The 23,701-nt window shown below is 42.6% G+C and overlaps 2 protein-coding genes across 9 annotated transcripts in view; both read left to right on the top strand.

Moving 5' to 3' along the window:
• The first annotated feature begins 213 nt into the window (after positions 1-213).
• On the top strand, positions 214-14,330 carry TCTN3 (tectonic family member 3). Of its 5 annotated transcripts, none has more exons than XM_066190670.1 (13): positions 214-322; positions 1,015-1,136; positions 3,913-4,043; positions 4,942-5,050; positions 5,125-5,243; positions 6,340-6,375; positions 6,710-6,784; positions 6,888-7,013; positions 8,253-8,348; positions 8,567-8,664; positions 9,265-9,430; positions 10,171-10,308; positions 13,535-14,330. In XM_066190670.1, the coding sequence occupies exons 1-13, from the start codon at positions 228-230 to the stop codon at positions 13,754-13,756; spliced, it is 1,533 nt and encodes a 510-aa protein (XP_066046767.1). In that variant the 5' UTR covers positions 214-227; the 3' UTR covers positions 13,757-14,330. The 5 variants fall into 5 exon arrangements, with proteins under 5 accessions (XP_066046767.1, XP_066046769.1, XP_066046768.1 ...); XM_066190671.1 differs by lacking the exon at positions 214-322 and adding an exon at positions 800-910; XM_066190672.1 differs by lacking the exon at positions 9,265-9,430 and having other exon boundaries at positions 8,567-8,659.
• A 93-nt stretch (positions 14,331-14,423) lies between these two features.
• Positions 14,424-23,701, top strand: part of ALDH18A1 (aldehyde dehydrogenase 18 family member A1) — a 35,949-nt gene continuing 26,671 nt past the window's right edge. For 2 of the 4 annotated variants that reach the window (XM_066190667.1, XM_066190666.1), the window contains exon 1: positions 14,424-16,273. In XM_066190667.1, coding sequence (XP_066046764.1) covers positions 16,177-16,273 — 97 coding nt within the window. In that variant the 5' untranslated portion in view covers positions 14,424-16,176. Of the gene's footprint in view, positions 16,274-22,276; positions 22,592-23,701 lie in introns of those variants that run through there. The other 2 variants (XM_066190669.1, XM_066190668.1) reach the window with 2 other exon arrangements.

Here is a 23,701-nt window from a genome sequence, read left to right as displayed (position 1 = left end):
AACAGAGTAGCTACAATTACCTGAAATTAACTCCTTGAAACGTGCTTTTTCAGTGGAGCGTGACCCCGCCTCGCCCGGCGCGGCCCGGCCCCGCCCCGCCCCCTCCGGCCCGGCCCCGCCCCACCCCGCCCCCTCAGGCCCGGCCCCGCCCCACCCCGCTCGGCCCCGCCCCCTCCGGCCGCGCAGGCGCTGCGGCTCCGCGGTGTCCCCGGGGCCGGTGTGCGGCCATGGGCGGCTGCCGTGCGCTGCGCCTGGCGCTGCTGTTGGCGGCGCTGCCCGCCCTCTGCCCCGCGGGCGCGTCCCGTCGCTCCGGCGGCAGCAGGTGGGTAGGGACGGGCTTCTGCCGCCGCTGGCGCCGGAGCGGGCCGAGGCGGGCCGGGAGGCCGAGCCGGGCTCCCGGCGGGAACCGTGGCTTGGCCGCCGCCTGTGTTTCGCGGTGGCGTTGCCGCGCCCCGGGCCCAGGACGGCTTAGCGCTGGGCCGGGGTCCGGGCAAGGCTTCCCGCGGCCGACAGCCCGGTGGGCGAGATGAAGCGAGGCTTGGTCACTCCGTGAGGAGGCAGCTGGCGGTGGGAGCTGGGAAGTCTGGGTTTAAGAAAAAGGAGCCTTGGAATGCTCTGAGGAGACGGGCAAACAATTACAGACCGCGAGATGCTGTTAGTGAGGAAGACGGTCTCAGCCATTGGAGAGTAAAATCTGTTTTTGCAGATTTCGCTTGAAATGAGGACCTAGAGGAGCTGCAATATGTGGGCACTGATTTTGTTTTTAATCACTTTTTCTTCCAGGAAACGTCAAGAGTGATTTCTAATTGCACTAACCGAGTGTCCACAAAATTACTACAATGATAAGAGAGGCTTTCTGTAATTGATTATCAATGCGGATTGTGCAACAGCTCATCTAAACTGATGAAAAGTAATACTGTGTTGTGTTGTTGGCATTATTTAATGTGAAATGCGAAATTATGCAAGTGTGGTCCATTTTACAGTTTGCTGAGCGGGCGGGGCTTGTCTTTACAGGTCTGTGAGTCAAATGTGTGTGGAAAAATCACTGATATTCAGAAGTAACACCCCTTACTCTACAGACATCGTTTCTGATCCTGGTGGACGTGATCTGCTGTTCTGTGTGCAGCTGGATGACAGTAAGCAATCTTTGCACATATTTTGTTCATAGATTGCTTCTGCTTAGGGAATTTTGGTTTTGATCTGCACGTTTTAATTGTTTTTAATTATTTTGGCTGTTACAGGTTCAGAGAGACCATAGTGAATCAGGGTATAATCACCAAAGACAAAACAAAGAAAAATATTATTGCCCTATTAAATAAGGGCAGGGTTTCTGGCTGATCACAAATAAGTCTTTATCAATTGCTTATGTATCTGAGATACCTTACATAGTTGGCTACACATAGAGCAGCAGATAAGGGTTGACATTTGAAGTATCCCACTACTATAGTTTTCAGAAAGTGTTTTCTTATTGTGTCTTGGATTCTTTATTAAATATGCTTATTTTCATCCTTTCTTCTCTGCTGGTGATGATTTTTTTTCACTGGTAATCATATATCCTTTAGGATGTGCCGTTACCATTCTTTTCTCTTTCTGCTTTCCACGTTGTGCTTCATTTGAGTGATTCAATATCCAGTTCCTGGATATGGAATGCAATTGCTGAATGCAAATACATTCAGTGCAATTGCTGTGGTCTCACATTTGAACACTTACAATTTTCTCTTATGAGTTATTTGTCTGGGAGTTGTGACCCACAGTTCCATCTGTTTCTGACCTAAATCTTTGAGTATGTTAAGTTGGGAGTGACTCAGGAGATTAACAGGTACAACAGCTAGTCAAAACAAGATTATTTTTTTATTATCTTGTCCTCCTTTCAGCTCTTTACAGATTTTGCCTGAGTGCTTTGCATACAGGGAAGAACAAAAATTATGAGAGCATCATAATATGATAGGTAGTAGCATTAGAACTTTACCCATTCCAATTTTTAGTAGGTCTCACAGTAAAGATGAATTTAGATTAGGGTGTAACCACAGCTTAAAGTGGTGTCAGGCTCCTAGGCTTTTCAGCCTGTTACTTGGAATCTAAATTTTCCCCTTTTCCCACACCACTCATAATATTCTAAAAGTAAGATTAAAAAAATTCTGAATTTTTAATATTATGCACAGAAAGAATCATCTGTGTCCAGATTGATGGCACTAGATTTTTTTAGTCATTGATATTTGGGCCCTGTATCTTATCACGTGACTAGGCCCACTGAAGAGGCCTAAACATTTGACTGTATGTGTATGTTAGGGGTACACCTGGGAGCAGATCCACTGTTCACACAGCCTTTTCCTTTTCTGTGCTTGTTGGAAGAATGTATGGGTAGGACTTGATTTGGGATCACCTGAAGGATCATTGTGTTTTCTGGGAGAAACAGCCTTCTCCCATCTGGCCTTTCCCATGGAAATACAGGAACACACATATTTTCTTCTACTAATTGTGGCAGCAGCTTTTCCAGGATGGTGTGACGAGCTACCCCTGCCTGAGGTATAATTGAGCCTTAATGAATTATCGTGGCTGGTGAAAGTGATGCACAGATTGACTTCACCTTGTTGAAACCATTGCTAACTGATTAAATCTTATTTTACCTTTTCCTACAAGATTAAATAGCCTTTAGTATCTAAACTTAAGCAGTTTGAATATCTAAGGTTTTGCTGCAGAAAGTATTTCCTTCCAGTTTTCAGGTATGTTTTGCATTATGTAATGTTGTTAACCTGTGGTAGAAAGTATTCAGCTTTGATAGTGGAAGAGTATGTGATGAACTGGATCCCAGATAAATTAGATGGCTGTGAGTAGCACAACTGCAAATATTTTCTTTTTTGGTCTAATGATGGTACTCTCAAGTGATTATTTAGCGAGCTGCTCTGTGCACCTGTTTTTGTGAATCTTGTAGGAGCTTAATATTCCTTCGACTTTTACCTCCTTGAAAGATTTGACTGCTTGATTAATGGTGTATTTGGGTATTAAAAAGCTTTTGTTTCTGCTAGCTGTGCTGTACCTTTGAGCATCTGCTCTGCCCTTGAACAGCAGAATTACATTGAGAGCTTAAGGTTCTTTTTTTACTGTTCTTTTTCTTTCCCCCAAATCTACTGGATTACATAAATTCTTTTTGATACTACTGTAATTGAGAATACTGCTGCTTGTTCCTGTTGTCAGTAGGATATGGAATCCTTGAATCTTCTAAGGTGCTTTATTTGAATACATTGAAAAATTATCCGTATTAGGATGAGTCTATGTAGCATGTCTTTAATAATTTGTCATTTTATAACTGTGCTTTAGCAGTAATGAATTAATACATATTAAAAATAAATAATAGCATCATAATAAATTATTATTAATTAATAAATTATAGGATCATGACCATACCATTAAATACCACCAGATCAGGAAGGTATCACTGTAGGATACCAATAGAAAATCTGGATTTTTAGGATGACTATTGTCTATTCATACTTATCTTGAGCTTTACCAATTACCAGTTTTACTTAATTATCTTAAATCCATTTAATGTGGCTTTTAGTGAACTCATAAATGGGTAGTGCTTTGTAATTAAAATTTCATGTGTGTCTAATTTGGGCATCTCACAGAAGTTACAGCACATTTTAAGATAGCTGTTAAGGAGTCTCATGCTTTTTGGAAAGTCACTTTGTGTATCAATATCCGTTTCCCATGAACCCTACTCATGATATCATCCTGTTTACAGATCATATTAGCCTATTAGAAGCGCTACCATGGATTACTTCATATAAGGCATCAGCTAGCTTACAATTGCTTAAGTTATTCCTTTTAAAAATATTGGCACAGTATTTACTGTTATCTTTTCTAGTAACTTAATATTGGTGGATTTCTTTTCTTTCTCTTTTCAAACTCTAGCAAAGCTGAACTATTTTCCACAGCCGCAGGATATCAAAGAATCGGATTTTGTGGAGGTCTTAGAGAAGTATGGCAGGGACTCTTTCTTAGCACCATCACAAGTTCAGCCATCATTCTCTGCTTTTTACCGTGTGAGTTGAAAAAAATAGCAGTCAATTTGCACGTATGCTTTTACTAAAGCTGTCTGTAATGTCATCTAATGAGAGCAGATCGAAAGGCTTTTATTTTGTACCTAAATGCCATATTATCACAGGATCATAGCATATCATGAGTTGGATGGGACCCACAAAGATCATCGAGTCCAGCTGCTGGCACTGCACAGGGGAGCCCCAGCAATCCCACCCTGTGCCTGAGAGTGTTGTCCAAATGCTTCTGGTGCTCTGTCAGCCTTGGGACTGTGTCCATTCCCTGAGGAGCCTGTTCAGTGCCCAGCCACCCTCTGGTGGAAGAATCTTCCTGTATCTAGCCAAAGGCTCCCCTGACACACTTCAGCAATTTCCTTGGGTCCTGTCCCTCATCACAGAGAGCAGAAATCAGCGTCTGCCCCTTGGGAGGAAGCTGCGGAGTACAGTGAGATCTCCCCTCAGTCTCCTCCAGACTGAACAACCCAAGTGACTTTAGCCATTCCTTGTTTGGCTTCCCCTGGAGACCCTTCACCGTCTTTGTAAGCCTCTTTTGGATGCTCTCCAATAGGTTTCTGGCTTAAAAGTGCCCTCAGGGCTCAAGGTGAGGCCATACCAGCATGCAGAGCAGAGTGGAACAACTGCCTCCCCCTGGCAGCTGGTGATGCTGAGGCAGGTGCACCCCAGGACAAAGATGGCCCTCCTGGTTACCAGAGCACATTGTTGATCTGTTTATCTCTCAGTACTTCCAGTCTATAAAAAGTTTCGGGTCAGTTGCCTTATGTTTAAGAGGTTGGACAACCATTTAGACAAAACTGGGTGTACACAAAGAAGTATAGCTTTGTCTCTTGCCTTTGGCCTTTGTATTCCACTGTAACTTTGTGATTTCTCCAAATTGTCTTTCCAGGCTGGTGATCCAATCCTTATCTACTTTGATTCGTCATCTGTATTGAGCATGCTTAGGCAGCCTGTAAAAATGGGAGCCAGTGGACTTTGTGTTGATGGAAATCCTGCTGGTAAGTAAAAGGGGAACAATATCTTAGGGTGGTTTGTTTCTGTTTTATCTGTTGTCATGTCTTAACTCACCCAGGCTTCCTGGACAGTAAAAGCACAAGCTGTACTCGGATTTTTGCCAACTTGAGCAAGAGCTGCATGAGTGACCCTGCCCTAAATGCTGCTTCCTACTACCGTGACTTCACTGTGCTAAAGGTGCATTTCGTATTTCTTGCTTTTGTTCAAAATCTTAGTTGTTTGCCTTCTACTGGGACTTCAGGTAACTGTACAACTGAAGGTCATCTGATACGTCATCCCTGTGTGTCCCCATGGCTGAGACCTTCTTGCTGGAAAACCTGTTAAAAATGTCATGACTGGTGATAATCCTTCAGTTCAACTACTTTCCAGTAAATTTCTGTTATTAGCAAATTCTTAACATATTTAATAGGTACTTCATTGATAATTCATAGTTCTAGTGGTTTATCTAAAATGCTCTCACATTTGAAATGGATTGTTTATCAGAGTATTCCTGTCTGTTCCGTCAGCTTGATCAGTCAAGCAGTACATGTTCTCAGTAAAGAATTAGGGTGGGGTTTCTTGTACATAAGGTGTTATCTCTAAAATCATACTGATGGCCCCTTATTGATAGTAGCTCTATTTATATCGGTATCAATTTCTCTACTATTCAGCCTGACAACAAATTTAAAGTAACCAATTTACTGTTCTGGGTTCCTCCTACTGGTCTTACTGAATGCTTACATGAAAGTGTCTCCTCTCACCTTGTAGAATTTTTCTGCTTTTCCAAGGGAAAACAACATTGTAAATAGAAGTACTTATTAAGGCTGATGACTCAGTTCCCCCTTATACTGGAAATCTAAATCTTCGTAATTAGTAGAGAATATTTTATCGATCAGATTTAACTCATGTTTTCAGGGCTTTCTTTGTCACTGTTTCCAAAATTCAGTTTTTCCTTAACTGGACACTGAAGTACTTACTTGATTGCAGAAGATGGAGTTTCAGGAATGGATCAGAAATGTGACACTTTAAAGTACCTGCATTCTGCAGGACATTAGCTAGGCCAAGCTTAAATTTGTCTTTTGGTATTTTAAAATGCCTTATGTGGACTATGTCTGTGATTCATAGATTACAAAATGATGACAAGTTTTCACATATGGAATAAACAAAAGTAATTTTGTCAATATAATAATGCTCAGGTTCTTTTGTAATGATTTTAGGCTTTAGTCACTTGCAAACACAGCAATTTACTCAGCTTTTTATTGATATTGTAAAATGGTTTACTTATTTTCCCCAGGTCCCAATTAATGACACGGTTATGCAGTCCATGAAGGTCAGTCTGTTGCCAATGAAAAGAACTTCTGCTTCTGAAAGGAAAATGGGAATGTGCTGTGTCTGAGACAAGATTTTTCTTGACAAAAGTAGGACGTTATAGGAAAAAAAGGACATAAGTAAAGGTGTATTTTTAAATGAATGGGCATAAATAGGACTGAAGTCAGGGAGGTGGCTTATTTTCCTGGGAAAAGATTGGGGATCTGGAGCAGTGTGATGTGCCCCCCAGATCACAGCAGGGAGGTAAATCTGACTTGGATGGAAAAGCAGTGAAAAATAAAAATGCACTCTCCTTTTAAACAATTACCAATTGTTGATATGCCTACTGTTTCCAGGTAAATGTCACTGCAGTCTCACCACCTGGAGCTCCCCACATGAAAGACAACATATGCACCGATGTTGTTTCTGAGGTACGTGAATCTTCTTTCCTTTTAGAGCAGCTTAACACAAGCTTAAAATCATTGCCCTATTACCTTACTCTGGCTCCTGTTATTCTCTAAATTTGACTTCCAGGTGATCTATGAGATAGAATATAGTGGCACAAGTGGGATTCAGAGTGTTTCTGTCCAGTTCATAGTGACCAACATCTCTGAGAGCTCCAGATCCTCTCTGCAGCAGCACTTCACCATGCACTTCTGGGTTAGTATCCCCATCCTCCCTGGAATTGTACCGAGTTTGTGGTCTGTAGCTTGTGACTCATTTTTGTTCAGATGAGACCTGAAAAGGTTAGAGCAGTGTCACTGTGATACAGTAGTGACAGAACCCTGGGGTGCACATGGTTGAAGACAGGAGGGGAGACATTTCTGGTCTCAAATAAACTGTGCTAGTAGAAAAATCCAGGCTCAGCACAAGCATGCGGTCTTTCATTGCACAAATTTCATGGAGCTGATTATTTTTATACGACTATTTTTGCTCTTGGTTTGGTTTGGTGGTTTGGTTTTAGGTGGGTTTTTTTGTTTGTTTAGGGGGTTTTGGTGGTTTTTTTGAGAGTGGGTTTTTTGGTTGGTTGGTTTGGATTTGGGCTTTTTGACGTTTTTTCATTTTCTTTGGGGTTTTTTTTCTTTGTTTTGGGTTTTTTGGGGGTGATGTTTTTTGTTTTGTTTTGTTTGGGGTTTGGGGGGCGGGGGGTTGCTGGATTTTTTGGTTTTGTTTGTTTGTTGGGGTAGAAGGGAAGAGGATGAGATAAGTCAGCAGCCTGGCCTTGTGAAGTAAAGGGTTGATGCTAGGGCTGTATCTGACGTGTTCAGTGTTTGTGAACAAAGTTACTAAATTTATTCCAGGTACTTACTTAACTTTGCTTGTGCAGCAGGAAAGAAAGTTACTTTGAAGGGGGTGGAAATCTGGGAAATACTAATGTGTGTTAAGTTCACATAAATCATGTCCCACAGAGGTAATGTAAAATTGGCTAAGTGGTGACCTCAGGGGTTGGTAAGTGTGCAGTACAACCTTGTTGAAGTTATGCCCAGAGGCTCTTGACATACAACCATTTTGAACTGGAATGGTCCTCTAAGAGTCAGGGTCAAGGCAGGAAGGCTTTTCTGCAGTTCTTCTGTAGAATTGCCCTGACTTATCTGTTCACTTCCTCAGAGACAAATGTTAAGCAATAGCAATTCATTATATTGAGAGTATTCCTGGTATTATCCACATTTCAGGATACTTACGTTTAGTTTTTTACCTCCTGGACTGCAAATGAAATTGGCTAGGTAAGAAAGAGTCCTTGGAAACAAATAGTTCAAGTAGTGTATAATAATCGGTCATTCAAAAAAAAAGCTTACATTTACATTTTTGGGAATGTGAATTTGATCTTTGGAGATGAATGGATGTCATCGGTGCTAAGATTTTCCTCTTTCTGTATTTCTTCCCTTTGCATCTTTGTAGACCAGGACTCTTTCTCATATGTTGCCTAGAAGTGGAAACCCTGGCTATATCACTGGAGCACCACTGTTGATTGCAAACAGTGGTGCCATGCAACATGTATCCTTTTTCTGCTGTGAGTTTTTATTTATCTCGGGGGAAGTTGTTTGGTTGTGTTGTTTTGGTTTTTTTTTTTTATTTCTGCACTGTCTGGACTTTTATAGTGCCCTGATAGGGATAAGGAGGAATATGGGATGAGTGGATTGTTAAGTACAAGATGAGTGTTGTATGTTGTCTGTTTATACTTTTGTTTGGCTTCTTGACGTGCAGTCTGTCAGATGAGCATATTAAGGAGTGAAAGTGATGGAAGCTGTTCACGGTTCCACAGACACACAGTACAATTTGGAAGGAATATGAGAACAGGCTGCAAAGTAAGGTAACAACACACTCTGCAATCATCCGTTCTGACGGTTAGAAGTTGTGGACTCAGCATGTTTTTCTGTAGTCTCTCACGTACTGCTGTGGAGCCTAGGTCCTTCCCTGAGATCACCACTGGGTCTCTACAGATCTTTCATATACTCCTAAAAAGAACTTGAATATAGGAAAGATGGTGGACTGCTAGAATAATCTGAACATTGTGAAGGTCTTCCGGGACATTTTGGGGCTCTAGTCTGGCAATATGTCATGGGCAAGAGTAGAGTTGAGGAGCGAATCTTAAAAAGTCGTTGTTTTGATGACTTGGATCGTTCTTTTGACAGGGCAAGTATAGGATCACTGATGCGATAAGATGTCTAAAGAGCTGTCAGTTTTCCTTATCATGCATTACCCTGCCATAGTTTTCTCCTTTCTCATTGCAGAGAGGATTGAAACTGCATCTTCTTAATACAAATATTTGTTGACTCATTGTAAGAGAAGAAGAAATACCTATTGTAAAGAAAGAATGTTGATAGTGGTTCAGGTTTGTTTGGGTGGGTTTGTTTGGGTTTTTTTTGTCTTGGAAATCACTTTTTAAAGGATGTTCTTTTCTCATTTCCAGCCTATCTCCAATACTGGAATATAGTAACTGTAGTTACATGCAGCAGAAGTTATACAAGGCTTTTCAGGGGGTAAACAGAGCAGAAGACTTTGCTATAACTGGCAATGCTCATTCAACCCAGGCAGAAGAGTGGATGACCATTCTGATTCAGAACTGCAGTGTGCAAGTAATATGAATGCAAAAAGACCATCTGTGAATATTTTGCCTTTCATATCTTTGTATTGCCTCGAAGAGGTGGGGATATCTGTACTTTTTTTGTATAATGATCCTATGATTCACAGGGGTCTTGATACGTGAAAGCAGTCATTAGGGTTCATATTACTAGAGTACTTAACAAAAAAACCCCAACAAACCCTGACAGATTTCCTATCTCTTAAATCCTGTTCCTGCTATTTAAGTGGGCTTAAAGAGTTAAATACTGAATCCAGTGTTATATTAGGCTGTGTTATAATCCAGTGTTATATTATAAAAGCTGTTTTCTGACAGCCTTTAGGAACTGATAGTAGCTGGTTACTTCCTATTAATTATTATTATAATCTTTTCTGCTTTCCCAGAATAGGAAATATTTTTGTAGGAATATTTATATCCTATCATATCACCTAATAAGGTTAAAGTTTGTGACCCAATTGTATTGTAATTATTGTTAATCTGTGGGGGGATGGCTAAGTGGAATGTGAAGTCCAAGTGGGAAAGCTGAGACAAATTCTAATTGGAACTGAGATGACAGTGAGAAGGATGTAGCTCCAAAATGGGTGGTTGACCTGACCAGAAGTTATGGAGTTAGTGCTGACGTGATTGATTCAGGTTCTGGGACCTGCATTATCCAAAATATTAGACTTTGACCATAATGGTCCTTTATCACTTAAAATACTATATTAAGTTGATTAGGGTATATTTTATTTTCAGGCTGTGAATTGCACTTCCTGTTGTATGGTTCCTGTGACCCTGGAGATACAGATACTGTGGACGAAAGTGGGCCTCCTGTCCAACCCACAAGCTCAAATATTGGGTGCACGGCACTTTTACCAGTGTCACCCCCTCAAGGTACAGAACTAAAAACCCTCCCTCACACACAAAGGTAATTAAAGGGGGTTTACAGGTTATTTAAGAACCGAGGAATTGGATGGTCTTGAAACTAAGTAAGTTGAGATTTACTGAATGTTAGCAGTTGTCTGGCTGCAATGGTAGCCTTCTCAAGAGGAAGGTTGTTTTGTGGTCTTTTCAGTACTGTCCTCACTCAGTTGCATAACTGGGAAAGGTACCTTCTTTCCAACCCTAAACCACTTTCTGCCACTTAAGGACTCAATCTTTAAACTTCCAGTTATGGTTGGTATGAAGTTGTAGTTACAAACATTCAGTAACTCCATGTTTATTTAGTTGTCTCTTAAAGCCTTGATATGGAATTTGAGTTGAGTAGTATTTCACAGACTCCACAGAATGCTGATAGTCTGTGCAGGAAGGTATTTCTGTTCCTCTAGAGCTTCTGAAATCACCAGCAGGTAGCTGAGGAAGTGACTGATGCTGATGGCAGCAAATTTGGAGAACGGGGGAGCAAGGCTGTAAGCCAGAAAGAAGGTATTCAAGGCCAGGTCGGATGGAGTTCTGAACAGCCTGATCTAGTTGAAGGCATCCTTGCTCATTACAGAAGGCTTGAACTAGGTGACCTTTAAAGGCCCCTTCCAGCCCAGACCATTCTGTGATGTCAGCAGGAATGTGTCAGCGAACATGTCCACAGAGGACAATGAGCAGTCTTTTTCAAGCATGTCTCAGTGAATCCCATTCTGAATTTTTTTTTGACATCATGTAGTCTTTTGTGCAGCAGATCCATTTCAAGGCTTACGCTTCTCTGAAAGGGCTTTAGGGGGAGCAGCTGACACCCACCTGTGCATCTTCATGGCAGTGAGGTATGACACATAAAGTGTCTGTCTGATCTGTTAACACTTTGAACTTCACTCAGTCTAAGTGAGATTTTACACACTTGTTTGCATCTTGTGGTACCCCTTTGTTCTCCCTTCTTGCAAAATACATGAAGAGAAGAGGATAGAGGATATTAACCATGTAAGACTCATATTGCCCTGAGGCGAACTGTTACCGCCACCACATGAAAATATTTTTTAAATCAGCTGTTACATGGCTTCATTAACAAAATTCCTTCTTGAAGAAGAAGATTTGCATTTCTAGTAAAAATTCAGGGGGCAAATCCTTCAGGATTAGCTAATCAAGAAGAATGAGACTCAGTTTTGATTTGCTTGAGCAACTGGTGCTAATTATGTTAGAGCTTTGAGGTACATTGCAAAGCTAATTATAAGAAAGGAAGTTTCTGGCAGCAAAAGAACCCCATGCCAGTAAAATCAGTACTGACTTCATCAGTGACAATCCACCAATTAGGATTGCTAGTAAAGGCATTTTATCAAAGGACCAACTTGCTCTATAGCCAGTAGTTATGAATTGCAGCTATTTGTAAGCATACTGGGCTGCACGTTACTTTCAACTGATGTCAGTTCCCAGCTTTAGCCTACAGATACTCTATCTGAGAACTATTCCTTTAATTATTCTTCAGAGAAATCTTTTTTTTTATTTAGATAATGCTGCATCACTGCAAAGTTGCCTAAGTGACCAGAAAATTAAAAACCCAGGGAAGACATCCCAATTTCCACGCCCATCCACAATATCTAATCACAGTTGTATTTGGGCTGCATGAAAACACAGGACATTTTAATATTATGGTTGCCTTCTCCCAGGTGTTCAGGAGGGGTTGTGTATGGGGTGATTTTCCCTGCACTAATCTCTGATTTTAAGGCAGTTTTTGAAGGTTCAGATGCTTAAATCAATCATCTTAAGGCTTCCTCTTGACTAGGGTGACATGGCCTATCATGTGTTTACTCATTGATAGGAGAACTTATATCCATCAGAAGTGTTGGGAAAATTCTACTTTTAACTGCTCAGCGGTGGTAAGTTGTGATCAAGGACTGATCTGGCATGGAGGGCAAGAAGGTGTTAAACTCTCTGGAAGCAGGAATGTTAGGACACCTTGCAAGTGAGTGAAGTTTCGAGATGATGAGAGAGTAAATAGCCTCAGCATTGTCTTGTAGCCATTCTGGAATGGGAACTGCTCAGAGGCCACCTTTGGGCAGCAGAACAGGCCTGGGGGATGGACCCAGAGCTGGCTCAAGTGCCCCATGCTGATGCTCTCAGGATTGATGCTGCAGGTGCAAAGGTGCGCAAGGAATCTGCACATGATGCGTCTTTGCAGACTCTGTGCAGCACCAGGACTGTACCCAATGCATTGTTAATTTTTTTTTTTTTTTTATTTAAGCACAGAAGTGTTTTTTAATTCACCTTGAGGGATTCCACAAAAATTCCCCAATAGGAGTCATAGTATTTTTGTCTTAAGAGTCATGAACTCTATCTTACAAATTTTTTGAAGGCTTCCTACGGAATTTTGCTCTAAAGGCAATCTTTGACATTCTTCTCAGGGAAGTGAATGATGTGGTAATTTCACAGGTTGGCTTAAAGCAGTGCAAGCACAGAAGGCATGCTGCCAGTAAATGCCCTCTCAATGTTAGAATGCAGAGCTGGGAAGTGGGGCAGGGAATGAGGTTGCCCTTTTGGCAGCAGCATGGTCTTAAATCAGTCCAAGATAGCCATGAAACTCCATGTAGCTTAAAGAGCTAGTGTATTAGTTTTCTTGCAGCACTCTGTTAAAACAGAAAAGAACTGAGGCCTTAGAGGTTCAGTCCTCTGTTTGATCTTCACTGATCTGTCTCCTTCCTGAGACAACACCCTAAAATGTGAGCAATGAATTTATTATTGTATTGGGTCCCTGCTTTAGTTTATTGATATTTGTTGATAAGATTGCATCTTGTGGCAGTTCTTTCTGGTAGCAAGCACTTGTCCAAAGAGCCTGGTGGTCTTCTATAAAAAATAAAGCTAGCTTGCATCTGTTCTTATTACTAACCAGCTGGTATGTCTTTCCTCTAAGTAGAAGGCTTACTGTAGCAGAGCTTGAGTCACTGCTGCCATTTTGGAGATCTGTAGCATACGATGTGCAGTAGCTGCTGATCTTTACTACACCCTCAATTTACCTCCTAAGTATCAATTTTGGGAAAGAGGGCTTACTCTGCTGGAAACTTAAGACATTTAACTCCTACCACCCCAAAGACATCATGCTTGCCAGTCATCTACAGTACGTCCCCATTAGAAAGTTGAGGAGGGGTAAGCCTTTTGTATTAAGACTGCTAAATTCTTCTTGCTTTCCTTCTTGTTGCAGTTTCTAAACACAAGCATGGTACCTGTGACAACTGTCGTTACCTTCACTGACATGACGGATTGGCCAGAACCTCCACGAGGCCAGCCCCAAATGCACTGGAAGCTCCCATTTGACGTCTTTTTCCCATTCAAGGTAGCCATGAATGTAGAAGGAAGTTACAGAGGTGATCTGGCTGGGTATTTCTTGTTGATTTTAATCATATCTAGTGTTTTCTACTTTTGAAAGTAGATGAAGCCTGTATTTAAAGTTTGGTGAGTGAATTAATGTATTCAGGATATGGACTTTTGTCATCAGGTGTTGATACTGTGTCTGTGATATCTGTGTGCCTTCTGTTCTTGGATTAAGCCATGCAGACAGCTTGTCCTCTCGTGTCCCTATTCTCTGTATGTGAACCATCTGTAAATGTCACTGCAGTGACACACTTGAGAAATGTAGAGATCCAGGGACATTGCATTAATGAAGGACAAGGAAGAACATTAAAATGATTAGTCCGTGTCCCCAGGAACCAAGAATGCTTTCTAAACCAAGGAGTATGGAGAGAGAAGCAAAGTTCAATCAAAGCATTTTGGAGCTGCTTTCAGTTTGCTCCCTGTTGGAGAAGCACCTGATTTTTCTATATGGAACTAAATGAACATTTAAAATACAGGAGCTCTCCCGGGTGGCCTGAATTCTTATTTTATGAGTAGACATGTGTGCCAGTCACCCCTAACCTGTCCTTTTTAAGTGATGACAACCACACCTCTGTGACATTTTTTGAATCTTGCTTTTTTGTGTCTTTTCAAATACAGATACTCAATTGAAATTTTCATGGTTTAATCACTGTTTACGTTCGCAACAGTGTTGCACAGAGCAAAGTAATGGTAAATGCCACATATTCTGAAATACAGCTGAATTTTAGTGGTTCGTCAAAATATCTTCCTTCCTGATCCTTTTTTTTTCCCTGGAAGAAATGGGCCTGAATAGAGTTTTTTCTAGATAAGAAACATTCTCTTGTTCAGATAGGAACTGAACTGGAAATTGTAAACACTAGAATTCTAGTAGCACATCAGAGGGACTTATGAATAGTTCTGAAACTGAAACATTGAATATTTTAGAAAAATTTGTAGGTATATTATGAGACTGAAGCTTGCTGCAATACCTTACCTCTGGCTCAGTCTCTGGGACCAGGAAATCAGTTTATTGTTTTTGAAGTTAAAGGTGGTGTTCTGGTTATCTAGTCTGCCCTCTACTATCACACAGGAAATCTTCTTGATTGTTCCAAGAAGCTGTTGGATGAAAGTATATTTTTTTAGCAAAAGATTTTATTATTGCCTTCTTCAGATGATGGAAAAATCTGCCCCATCTAATGCCAAGTACTCCAGTGGAATCAATAAGAGCAAAAAATATCAGAGCCTACTTTTAATAAAATGTATTTGTTGCATTTGTACATATACTGTGCATAGCAACCCTGTTGCTCCTCCTCATTACAAGCTTAAAGAGTGCAAAAATAAACTGAAAAACTTGTAATTAGTCAGGATATCAATGCAGATTACACAAATAAAAGTACAACACACCTAAAAACTTCTGGGTTAATGTCACGTATTTATCTTTGTGATTGTTTGCATGGTTTATTAGCTGGGAACGAATTCTGTGCAAGTTCTGCAGCTTCCATGCCTATTCTGGGGCAGCCCAACCAAGCAGGTGTGAACATTCAGAGCTGTGTGCATTCCAGTATTACACAGGACTGTACTGTTACACAGTACAGCAACAATCTTTGATTTTTAGATAGATGTGTCTTCTCAGATCTGCCTGTAATACCTTTGAAGAGTTTTCCTCAGAACACACTTGTGGTGTGTCCCGCATCCTCTCATGTCCGTAATTTGTGGAAACCGGGAAATGAATTTAATCCAGGAATTTATTTTAGTAACTGAATTACAAAGGGTTAGCTCGAGAACCTTCCCAAATGTCACATGTCAATGCTAAATGTGTTGGGATAGCGCTTGAATGAAAAGGATCTGGTATCCTTGTTTTCTGCGTTTTTGAGGTAATTCACTTAGGTATAACCACTGCAAATACATGAAGTGCTGAAGAATACATCACTTTATATTGTAATTTTCTGCCATAATTATCTATTCTTTTCTAGCTTATGTTTGGCTCCTTTCACATTTTGTCATGGCAAGAAATAGAGCTGGAAAGAGCCTTGTGCATAACCTGGTCTAGCATGAATTAAGGCATATTCAGGTTTTAGCCGTATGACAACAGTGCTTGCAGGTTTAGAATCTGGAGTTTGCTATGATGGTGCATTTTCCTGTCTATTTTGCCATGTTGTGTTTTTCCCTCCTGCCTGGTCTGAAATAGCCTCTGTTGCAATTCGGTATCAGGCAACATTATGACAGTGTCACACACAAGGCAGACTCAGACTGTCAGATGTCCGGGAACGGAGTGTTTGTACTCCATGTCACAGGGCTGCGACAAAACTCTTCATTTCTCTGCTGCCAGCATTCTAGGTAGAGCCATCTTTCCGACATCTCCGTTTTTGGAGGCAGTAGGTCTATTTTTACATTGTCCGGGTGAAGACGATCTTTACTAGATATTTTTTAAGTCCGTTCCAAACCCACCTCGATCGTTCGGAAGACATTGTTTTCGGTTTCCAAGCAGGAGCAATGGTAGAAGCGGCGGGCGGGGCGGGGCCGGAAGCGACGGGCCGCGGCGGTGACTGCGGCAGCGGGGAGCCGAGCCGCGCCGTGCGGAGCCGCGCCGGTGAGTGGGGACGTGCCGAGGCAGGCGGAGCAGCGCCGAGCTGAGCTGGTCGCGGCAGCCTCGGCCGTGCCCGGGGCGGAGAGGTGGGCTGGGCTGCGGACGCGGAGGTGCTGCTCAGCCCGGCCCGAGGTGGGCTTCGCGGAGGGGCGGCCCCGTGCTGGGTTGTGCCGCCGGTCCTGCCCGTTCCCCGCCAGTGCTGGGAGCCGGGAGCGGCTGCTCGGTTGCTCGTGATAGAAGGTTGAGGGCTCTGGAGGGAAAGAAGCGAGCTCAGAACCCTTAGAACTGCCGGGGTGCGCCTGCACACCGCCGGTCTCTCGGACCCCGCAGGCTTTCCGGATCCGTACAGATTCGGGGTCACCGTTTCTCGGCGGTCTCAGGGCGTTACTGCTGCGGGGAGTTACCGGCAGTGTGAAATTGCAGTTTGATCCCTTGCGAGCCCCAGACCAACTGCTAAGAGCTGCACGGGCCTCGTCCATCCGGACATGTGAGAGCAGAGCTGTTGCTCCTTTTGAGGTTTCTTTTTCCTTGCCGGTCTCTTGTGCCTACTTACGAGATTTCTCCATACCCAAGGAAAATATTTAAACCCTCCTGACAGTTGCATGATAGCTAGCAGTCACTCCCTAGGTTTTGACCCGACTTTGTGATAACCCTGTGTTCTTCACATACTGTTTCTTCACAGCAGACAGAACAGGATCAGATGAGAGGTTTTTTAAAGTAACCTGATAGCCCTCTGAAGACAGTCATCAAACTCTAGATAATGGAGACTTAGGCAAAGCTTGCGTGCTTTACCAAAATTATTTGCCAACTGTTTTTATACTACGAAGTCAGGGGTTTTATTTTTTTCAAATGAAAAATAACTCAAATATTTCTATCGGCTTATAAAAATTTTCCACGTGCTTATACCTGTGCCGACTCTGTACCCTAAAATTGATGGATACTTGGAGTGTTTACCACCTTCTTCCCAGATTTGCTCTTGAGGATGCTGAGAAGTAATTTACAGAGGGTTAAAATAAACTTTTCTTCTTTTCTGTTCTGTAGTGTTTATGTATAGTCACTTCAGAAGCAATATTACCTGTTCCATATTTGTGTCAGTGAATACCTTTTGTTGTGTAAACTGCTTTGCTGATTCATTGTTTTGCTGTATTTCCTTGCTCTTCTAAGCTACTATTTTGTCATGGTTGTCATAAAAATTGTATTCAATAGCAAAGTAAGCATCTTTCAGGTTTAGCTTCAGTAAGTCTTCAGCTGTTCTTACTGCATGTTGTGTTACTAGGAATACAAAAGCAATGGTATTTTTATGTTTTTCTGTAGCATTTGGGAAGAAATCGTGTGAGGGTCACTGTGCATGATACTCTGAAAAGTCAGTTCAAGATGTAGTGAAAAAAAAAGTAAATAGAATGGAAGAAATTACCACTTAAGGACTGAAGTGCAGAATAAAAGACCATATTATGCCAGTATATTAATCCTTTCTTCGTCCAAATTTGAGTACTTTGTTCTCTGCTGCAGTTCTGGACTCTCCTTTGGCTAGCATGTGGCACTGTGTTTGGGCTAATCAGGGAGGTGGAGGAAGAGCAATGGAGATCATTATTTATATATGAAATAGCCTTGATATATGGAAAGCAAGAGCGTCCTATACTGATGTATAAGTGGCAGTGTAGTCTAAGGAATTGCTGTGCTTCTCTCTTGCTGGTGCTAATATTCATCTGTATAGATGAGTGGGTCAGTCAGTCTCTGACCAGAATATTACCATGATCAAGCTGTCTTGCTTAGGGACAGAAATTGCAGCTTTGATCAGAAGGGGCAGCAAAACTGGTGCACCTCTGGTGCTGGAATTGTTCAGGGACAACTCAAGCATGACAGCAGATGGAGAAATGAGGAGGTAGGTGCACTGCAAATCTGTGAAATCATCAGTCGTGTGAAGGGGAATAACCCCAGTCTCCACGAAGCTGGAAACTAGGAGAGTATTCAACTAGTTTTGATTGCTTTCTTGTCCTACCCATTTACTTTATCTGGGCATCTGACAGACTGCTGTTCTACCTATGAGTTTTATTTTATTTGTTTTCCTGAGAGGTGTCTGGAAATTGTACAACCTTCATTTGATAGATTTAGGAAAACTGGAACAGAACTAGTTGTAGATGCTAGAACTAGATGCTAGTTGTATCATCTGTATCTTAACTGCTGGTGGAACCTGATGTTTTGCTGCTCAGTGCTCAAAACAGGTGGTAGAAGAAAGTTGCAAGATTTGATTGAGGGAAGAGTAAAGAGATGGCAGGAGGAAGGAAATGCTTGAAAGAGCTAACTAGTCCTGTGTAATGGATTAATGCTAATTAAACCTTGAGTAGTTATGCCTTGAGGATTAAACGTTTATTAGTGATTTAATCATACTTGAATAAATTAACCTTTCCTTATATTCTTCACTTAGAAAGTTTGATAAAAGCAGCTACTCTGTGATTTGTTTCTTTCTTCCTTTGTCTTTTAAATTGGCTGGGGAATAAAATGTTTGCACAGAGATGTACTTGTGTTTCTTGCAATTACGTCTGAGATGCAGGTAGGTGGACTGGAATGTGTGCCTGCACATATGGTTATTACCATCAGGATAGTTCCATGCTTTTTCTTGAGGATGGAACTCTCTTTACGATTACTGAAGGTTCACTACCTTTAACTGTCTGAAACCTCAGTTTTCCATTGCTCACTTCTTAGTATGGTTGCGAACTACACTGAGGTAAGTAACTGCTGGTCATGTAAGAAATCTACCATTCCCTGCCACTAACAAGGATCCTTCTATAAAAACTACTAGTTTAGTGTGGCAAATGAAACTACTGGTTTATTTTGTATGCATTTTCTCTTACTAATTCGACATCTATTTGAGTATCTGAAAAAGAAAAGCAGCTCGTCAGTATCTGCAAATGGTTATGGGAAACCTGTTGCTTTTTATTTGGAAGCCCAATTTAAAGAAGTTGCATAAGCTAAAAATTGGCCAGGTGGGCTTAAAATGAGCATAAGCTAAAAATTGGCCAGGTGGGCTTAAAATGAGCATTTCCGTTTCTTGTTAACTATTCAAAATGAAACACAGAATATTCTGGGTTGGAAGGGACCCACAAGGATCAGCAAAGCCCACCTCCTGGAAGACTTGACTTACTATAAAAAAAGGCTTGTCTTAATTTAAAAAAAAAAATCAACTGCTGTGATATACCTTTAATCACCATTCTGTTTTCTTTTGTGAGTGACCAACATTCTGGTGTTGTCATTGGTTTTATTCTGCAATTGCTAATAATTGGAGTGGGGAGGAGGGGAGAGCAGGGCTTGATATGATAATTAAACCAAATTCTACTTCTGGCAAAGTAAAGATCTCCAAATAGTCTTCTAACAAAGTGATGACCTTATTTTTGGGGTATGGTTTTTTTGTTTGTTTGGGGGTTTTGGGGGGAAGGATGGGGAGGATCTTGTGGTTTTGATATTTTTTCTTCTTTTTAGGGGGAGCTGGGGGAGTTAATTTCTCTTGTTTGGAGAGACCGATATGTAAATGTCAAATAATTGGATTATGTGAATTGGATTTTCTGTTATTTCTTGAGACACTGAAGTTTTTCCAAATGTCTTTAACTCCACTTCCCACCACATGAATATTTGTGAAGTTTTCTCCACAATTTTGAGACCTTTGTTTAAGATTGTTTCCTGATCCCAGAAGGTGATGTGTTAACAATTTAAAAAAACAAAACAAAACTAAAAAATAAACAGCCCCTCAAACAAATAAAAATAGCCCACAGAACAACTCCCTTGCAACAATATGGGAATTGATACTCTTGGGATTTGTTTGAATTCTAGTAGGAATATAACTGGTGTTATAGGTGAGGACAGTAAACAGTGTAACTAGTGTCTGAGTTAAATTGGGGGACTACTGTGGATTTTGTGGTGTCTTTGAAGATGAAAAACTGTAGATTTGTGATTTCTGCGACTTGCAGTGATGAGTGCTTGCAGATTACACTGAGTTGAGCCGGAATGTTTATCTGTTGTGCAGGAAGGCTCTGCAGAAGGATCTGGACAGGCTGGATTGATAGGCCAAGGCCAGTGGTATGAGGGTCAACAAGGTGAAGTGCTGCTCCTGCTCGTGGGTGACAACAACCCCATGGAGTGCTCCAGGCTGGGCTAGGAATGACAGGAAAGTGCCCAGTGGGAAAGGACCACGGGGTGCTGGTCAACACTGACTGAATATGAGCCCAGGTGATGAAGCACCAGTGGTACCTGGCTGGTATCAGCCATGGTGTGGCCACATGCCCAGGGTGGTGACTGTTGCCCTTTACTGGGCATTGGTGAGGCTTGCAGCTTTAATCTTGAAGTCAGTTTTGGGGCCCTTCACTGTAAGAACGACAGGGAGGGACTAGAGTGTGTCCAGAGATGAGAATGGAGCTGGGGAAGGCTGTGGAGCACTCCTCTATGAGGAGCAGCTGAAGTAGCTGAGGGGGTTCAGCCTGAAGAAAAGGAGGCTCAGGGAGAAACCTTCTTGCTCTATGCAACTCCATGACGGGAGGATGCAGCCAGGTGGGAGTCTGGCTCTGCTCCTCAGGAACCAGTGGTGGGATGAGAGGAAATGGCCTCAAGAAGTGCCAAGGGAGGTGTAGGTTGGATATTGGGAAAAACATCATAGAAAGGGTGGTCAGGCACTGGACCCTTTCACTGCTCACAGCAGAGGTAGAGTCACCATCCCTGGAGGGATCTAAAACACCTGACAAGTGCCTGTGGCAGCTGACAGTGCTCTTCCTGGCTGTGTAGATGTGACACTTAGGGTTGGATTAGGGCCACCAAAGTTGTGGATTGGCTGCATCCGAGGTTGCTGCAGACAGGGATTGGTGGACTTGATGGTGTTAGGCTTGTGGTTGCACTCAATGATCTTATGGGTGTTTTCCAAATTCCTAAATGTGTGCAGTTCACACCTAGTGTGTGCAATTCTCGTGCCATAATGTAAGGAAGATACAGAGCTATTGGAGAGCATCCAAAGAGGGCTGCAAAGGTGGTGAAGGGTCTCCAGGGAAAGCCATACAAGGAGCTGTTGAGGCCTCTTGGGTTGTTCAGTCTGGAGGAGACTGAGGGGAGACCTCATTGCACTCTGCAGCTTCCTCCTGAGGGGCAGTGGAGGGATGGGCAAGGACCTCTGCTCTCTGTGACCAGTGACAGGATCTGAGGAAATTGCTAGAGCTCTGTCAAGGGAGGCTTGGGCTGGACATCAGGAAAAGGTTCTTCCCCCAGAGGGTGATCGGGCACTGGAACAGGCTCCCCAGGGCAGTGGCCCCAAGGCTGACAGACCTCAAGGCGCATTTGGACAATAGTCTCAGACACGTGGTGTGGTGGTTGAGACTGTCTTGTGCAGGGCCGAGAGCTGGACTTGATGATCGCTGTGGGTCCTTCTGTGCTCAGGATATTCTGTGGTTCTAGATTACCCCGATTCCCTTAGTTTAGAAGTGAATTCAAATGGGATATGGGAGGTAAGTGGAAGGCAAGCCAGCACTCTTGCACTTGTGAAGAGGTTTGGGCTGCAGTGGAGAAAAGAAAGGATGTAAACGGCCTAAGGAGCTAAAGCCACTCTCGTCTGCTGTCAGCACCAGACTGCAAACATGGGAGAGCGAGGAGAATCCAGGTTAAGGGAGGCCGCTGTGGGAGATGGCTCAGCACCTTGTGCTGTGGGTAGGGCTGTCTGGACTAGTCTGGGGCTAGACTAAACAGTTGTTAATGGTGTAATTTACAAAGGCCAGGATTTTGTGCTGCAACGTGGCGTGGAGTTACATCATCTGCCGGTAGCGCGGGGTGGGGAAGGAGCGCGGGCGGGGACGGCGAGGCGGCGGTCGGTGACTTGACGTGGCTGCTGCCACCGCGGCCGCGGATTGGCTGCGGCCGATGCCGCTCCGGGCGGGGATTGGCTGCCGCGGGCCAGCGGGGCCGCGGTGGCGGGAGCGCGCCCGCGCGTGGCCCGGGTCCCCGCGCCGCTGCTCCGCGGGCCCGCGGCGGGAGGCGGTGCGGGGCGTGCGGGGTTCGCGGCGCTCGGAGGGGCCGGGGGACCGCCGAGGGCCCGGCCCTGCCGCCTGTGCTGCTGCTGTGCGGCCCCTCTTGTGCGGCAGAACTGATTTCTAGACTGGGCCTGGCAAAACGGAGTGACGCCGAGCTCCTGCACGTACTGCCCTGCGAGGCGCTCGGGAGGGTTCCGAGGCCAGGACGAGGTGCTGCTCCGCCGCGCCAGGCGGTGCTGCCGTGACCGCGCTGTGCTGCTGGGATGCGTTCTTGAGAGAAAGGAGTCGCATGGTACTTGCTGCTTTGAATTGCCTCTTCTCTGTACGTATACCATCTGCAGAACCCGGGTGAACCTATATACAAGCTGCTCTAAAGACCATTTATTTGAAGTTTTCCTTTATTTTAGTCAGTTCTTCTGAACTGGCTTCCCTCTGAGAATATTTCTAGGGTTAAAGTTTGCACGAAGAACTGCAGATCGATTTTTTTCCCCTTATAGAAGTTTCAGTTGTTAAGGTAATGAAGCGGTTTAAATAGTAAAAACCTCTGAATGTTACAGAGTACTTAAAATTTGTGTTGTGGGAAAGACTTACTTAATTGAAATTGTGTGCATTTCCTAAGTGTTTTGCAAAATAGTTCTATTGATCTATCTATAGATTTTGATTTCCAGATTTTCACTTATGGAATGTCTTAACACTCAGATATTTGCCTTTATATCTAAAACTGTGAAAACAATTTTTTTTAGTTTAATTTATTCAGTTCCCTGCAAATAATTGTGGGCATGCTCTGCAGCCAACATACTAAAAAACTGTTATAGACTGTTGTTTTTCAAGGCACAAGTTATAGGATATGAGATCGCCGATTGCCTTGGAAGGTAACTAAGTCTCTTTACACTGATCTGGAACAGCATGTAAATGTACTGTGCTACCTAACAGCTGTTTTTATGATAATAAATACATGAAAACTAGGTCATGGTATTGCTTTCTATGAGCAATAATACAAGGATAAGTTTCATTATTTAAAGAGATAATAGGAAAATTATGTTTTTAAAAGTCATGTTTTTGGAGACTAGTTTGGAAGAACTGGGTTTTTCTGGTTGTGAAAAAGCTGATGCTAGGAGGAGTACTTGAATAATGCATTTTGGGGTTTTTTTTAATTGCTTACTTCAAGTAAGGCAGGAAAGTTACTTTTTAAAAAATTATTTTTAATTATACACCTTTTTAAATTTGTTTGTCACTGAATGTCAGAACCATTTTAGCTGTGGAAGTGGTGGAAATATGAGTGGAATGGAAAATGAGGATTGAAATTAACTTCAAATCCTTGATTCAGTGAGAGAAGGGAAGGAAGTTTGATTCTCCTGTAGTTTATATCATACCATAAACTGTGCTCTGTTTGTGCTTTCTGGCAGCATCCATTTCCATTTCATATACTGAT

The sequence above is a fragment of the Chamaea fasciata genome, unplaced genomic scaffold (assembly GCF_029207755.1).
Source record: "Chamaea fasciata isolate MVZ Bird 193981 ecotype frontalis unplaced genomic scaffold, bChaFas1.0.hap1 SCAF_9, whole genome shotgun sequence".
NCBI classification, from domain to species: Eukaryota; Metazoa; Chordata; class Aves; order Passeriformes; family Sylviidae; genus Chamaea; species Chamaea fasciata.
The sequence above is the reverse complement of the archived record's forward strand: the minus strand, read 5'-3'. Positions and strand labels throughout refer to the sequence as shown.

What these genes read in the sequence shown, in the direction of transcription:
- TCTN3 (XM_066190670.1), top strand. Translation starts at nt 228, where the DNA reads ATGGGCGGCTGCCGTGCGCTGCGCCTGGCGCTGCTGTTGGCGGCGCTG. An exon ending in AGAACAGGCTGCAAAGTAAG is followed by an intron (nt 8,665 to 9,264) that starts GTAACAACACAC and finishes TCTCATTTCCAG; the next exon opens with CCTATCTCCAATACTGGAAT. An exon ending in TTCAGAACTGCAGTGTGCAA is followed by an intron (nt 9,431 to 10,170) that starts GTAATATGAATG and finishes TTTTATTTTCAG; the next exon opens with GCTGTGAATTGCACTTCCTG.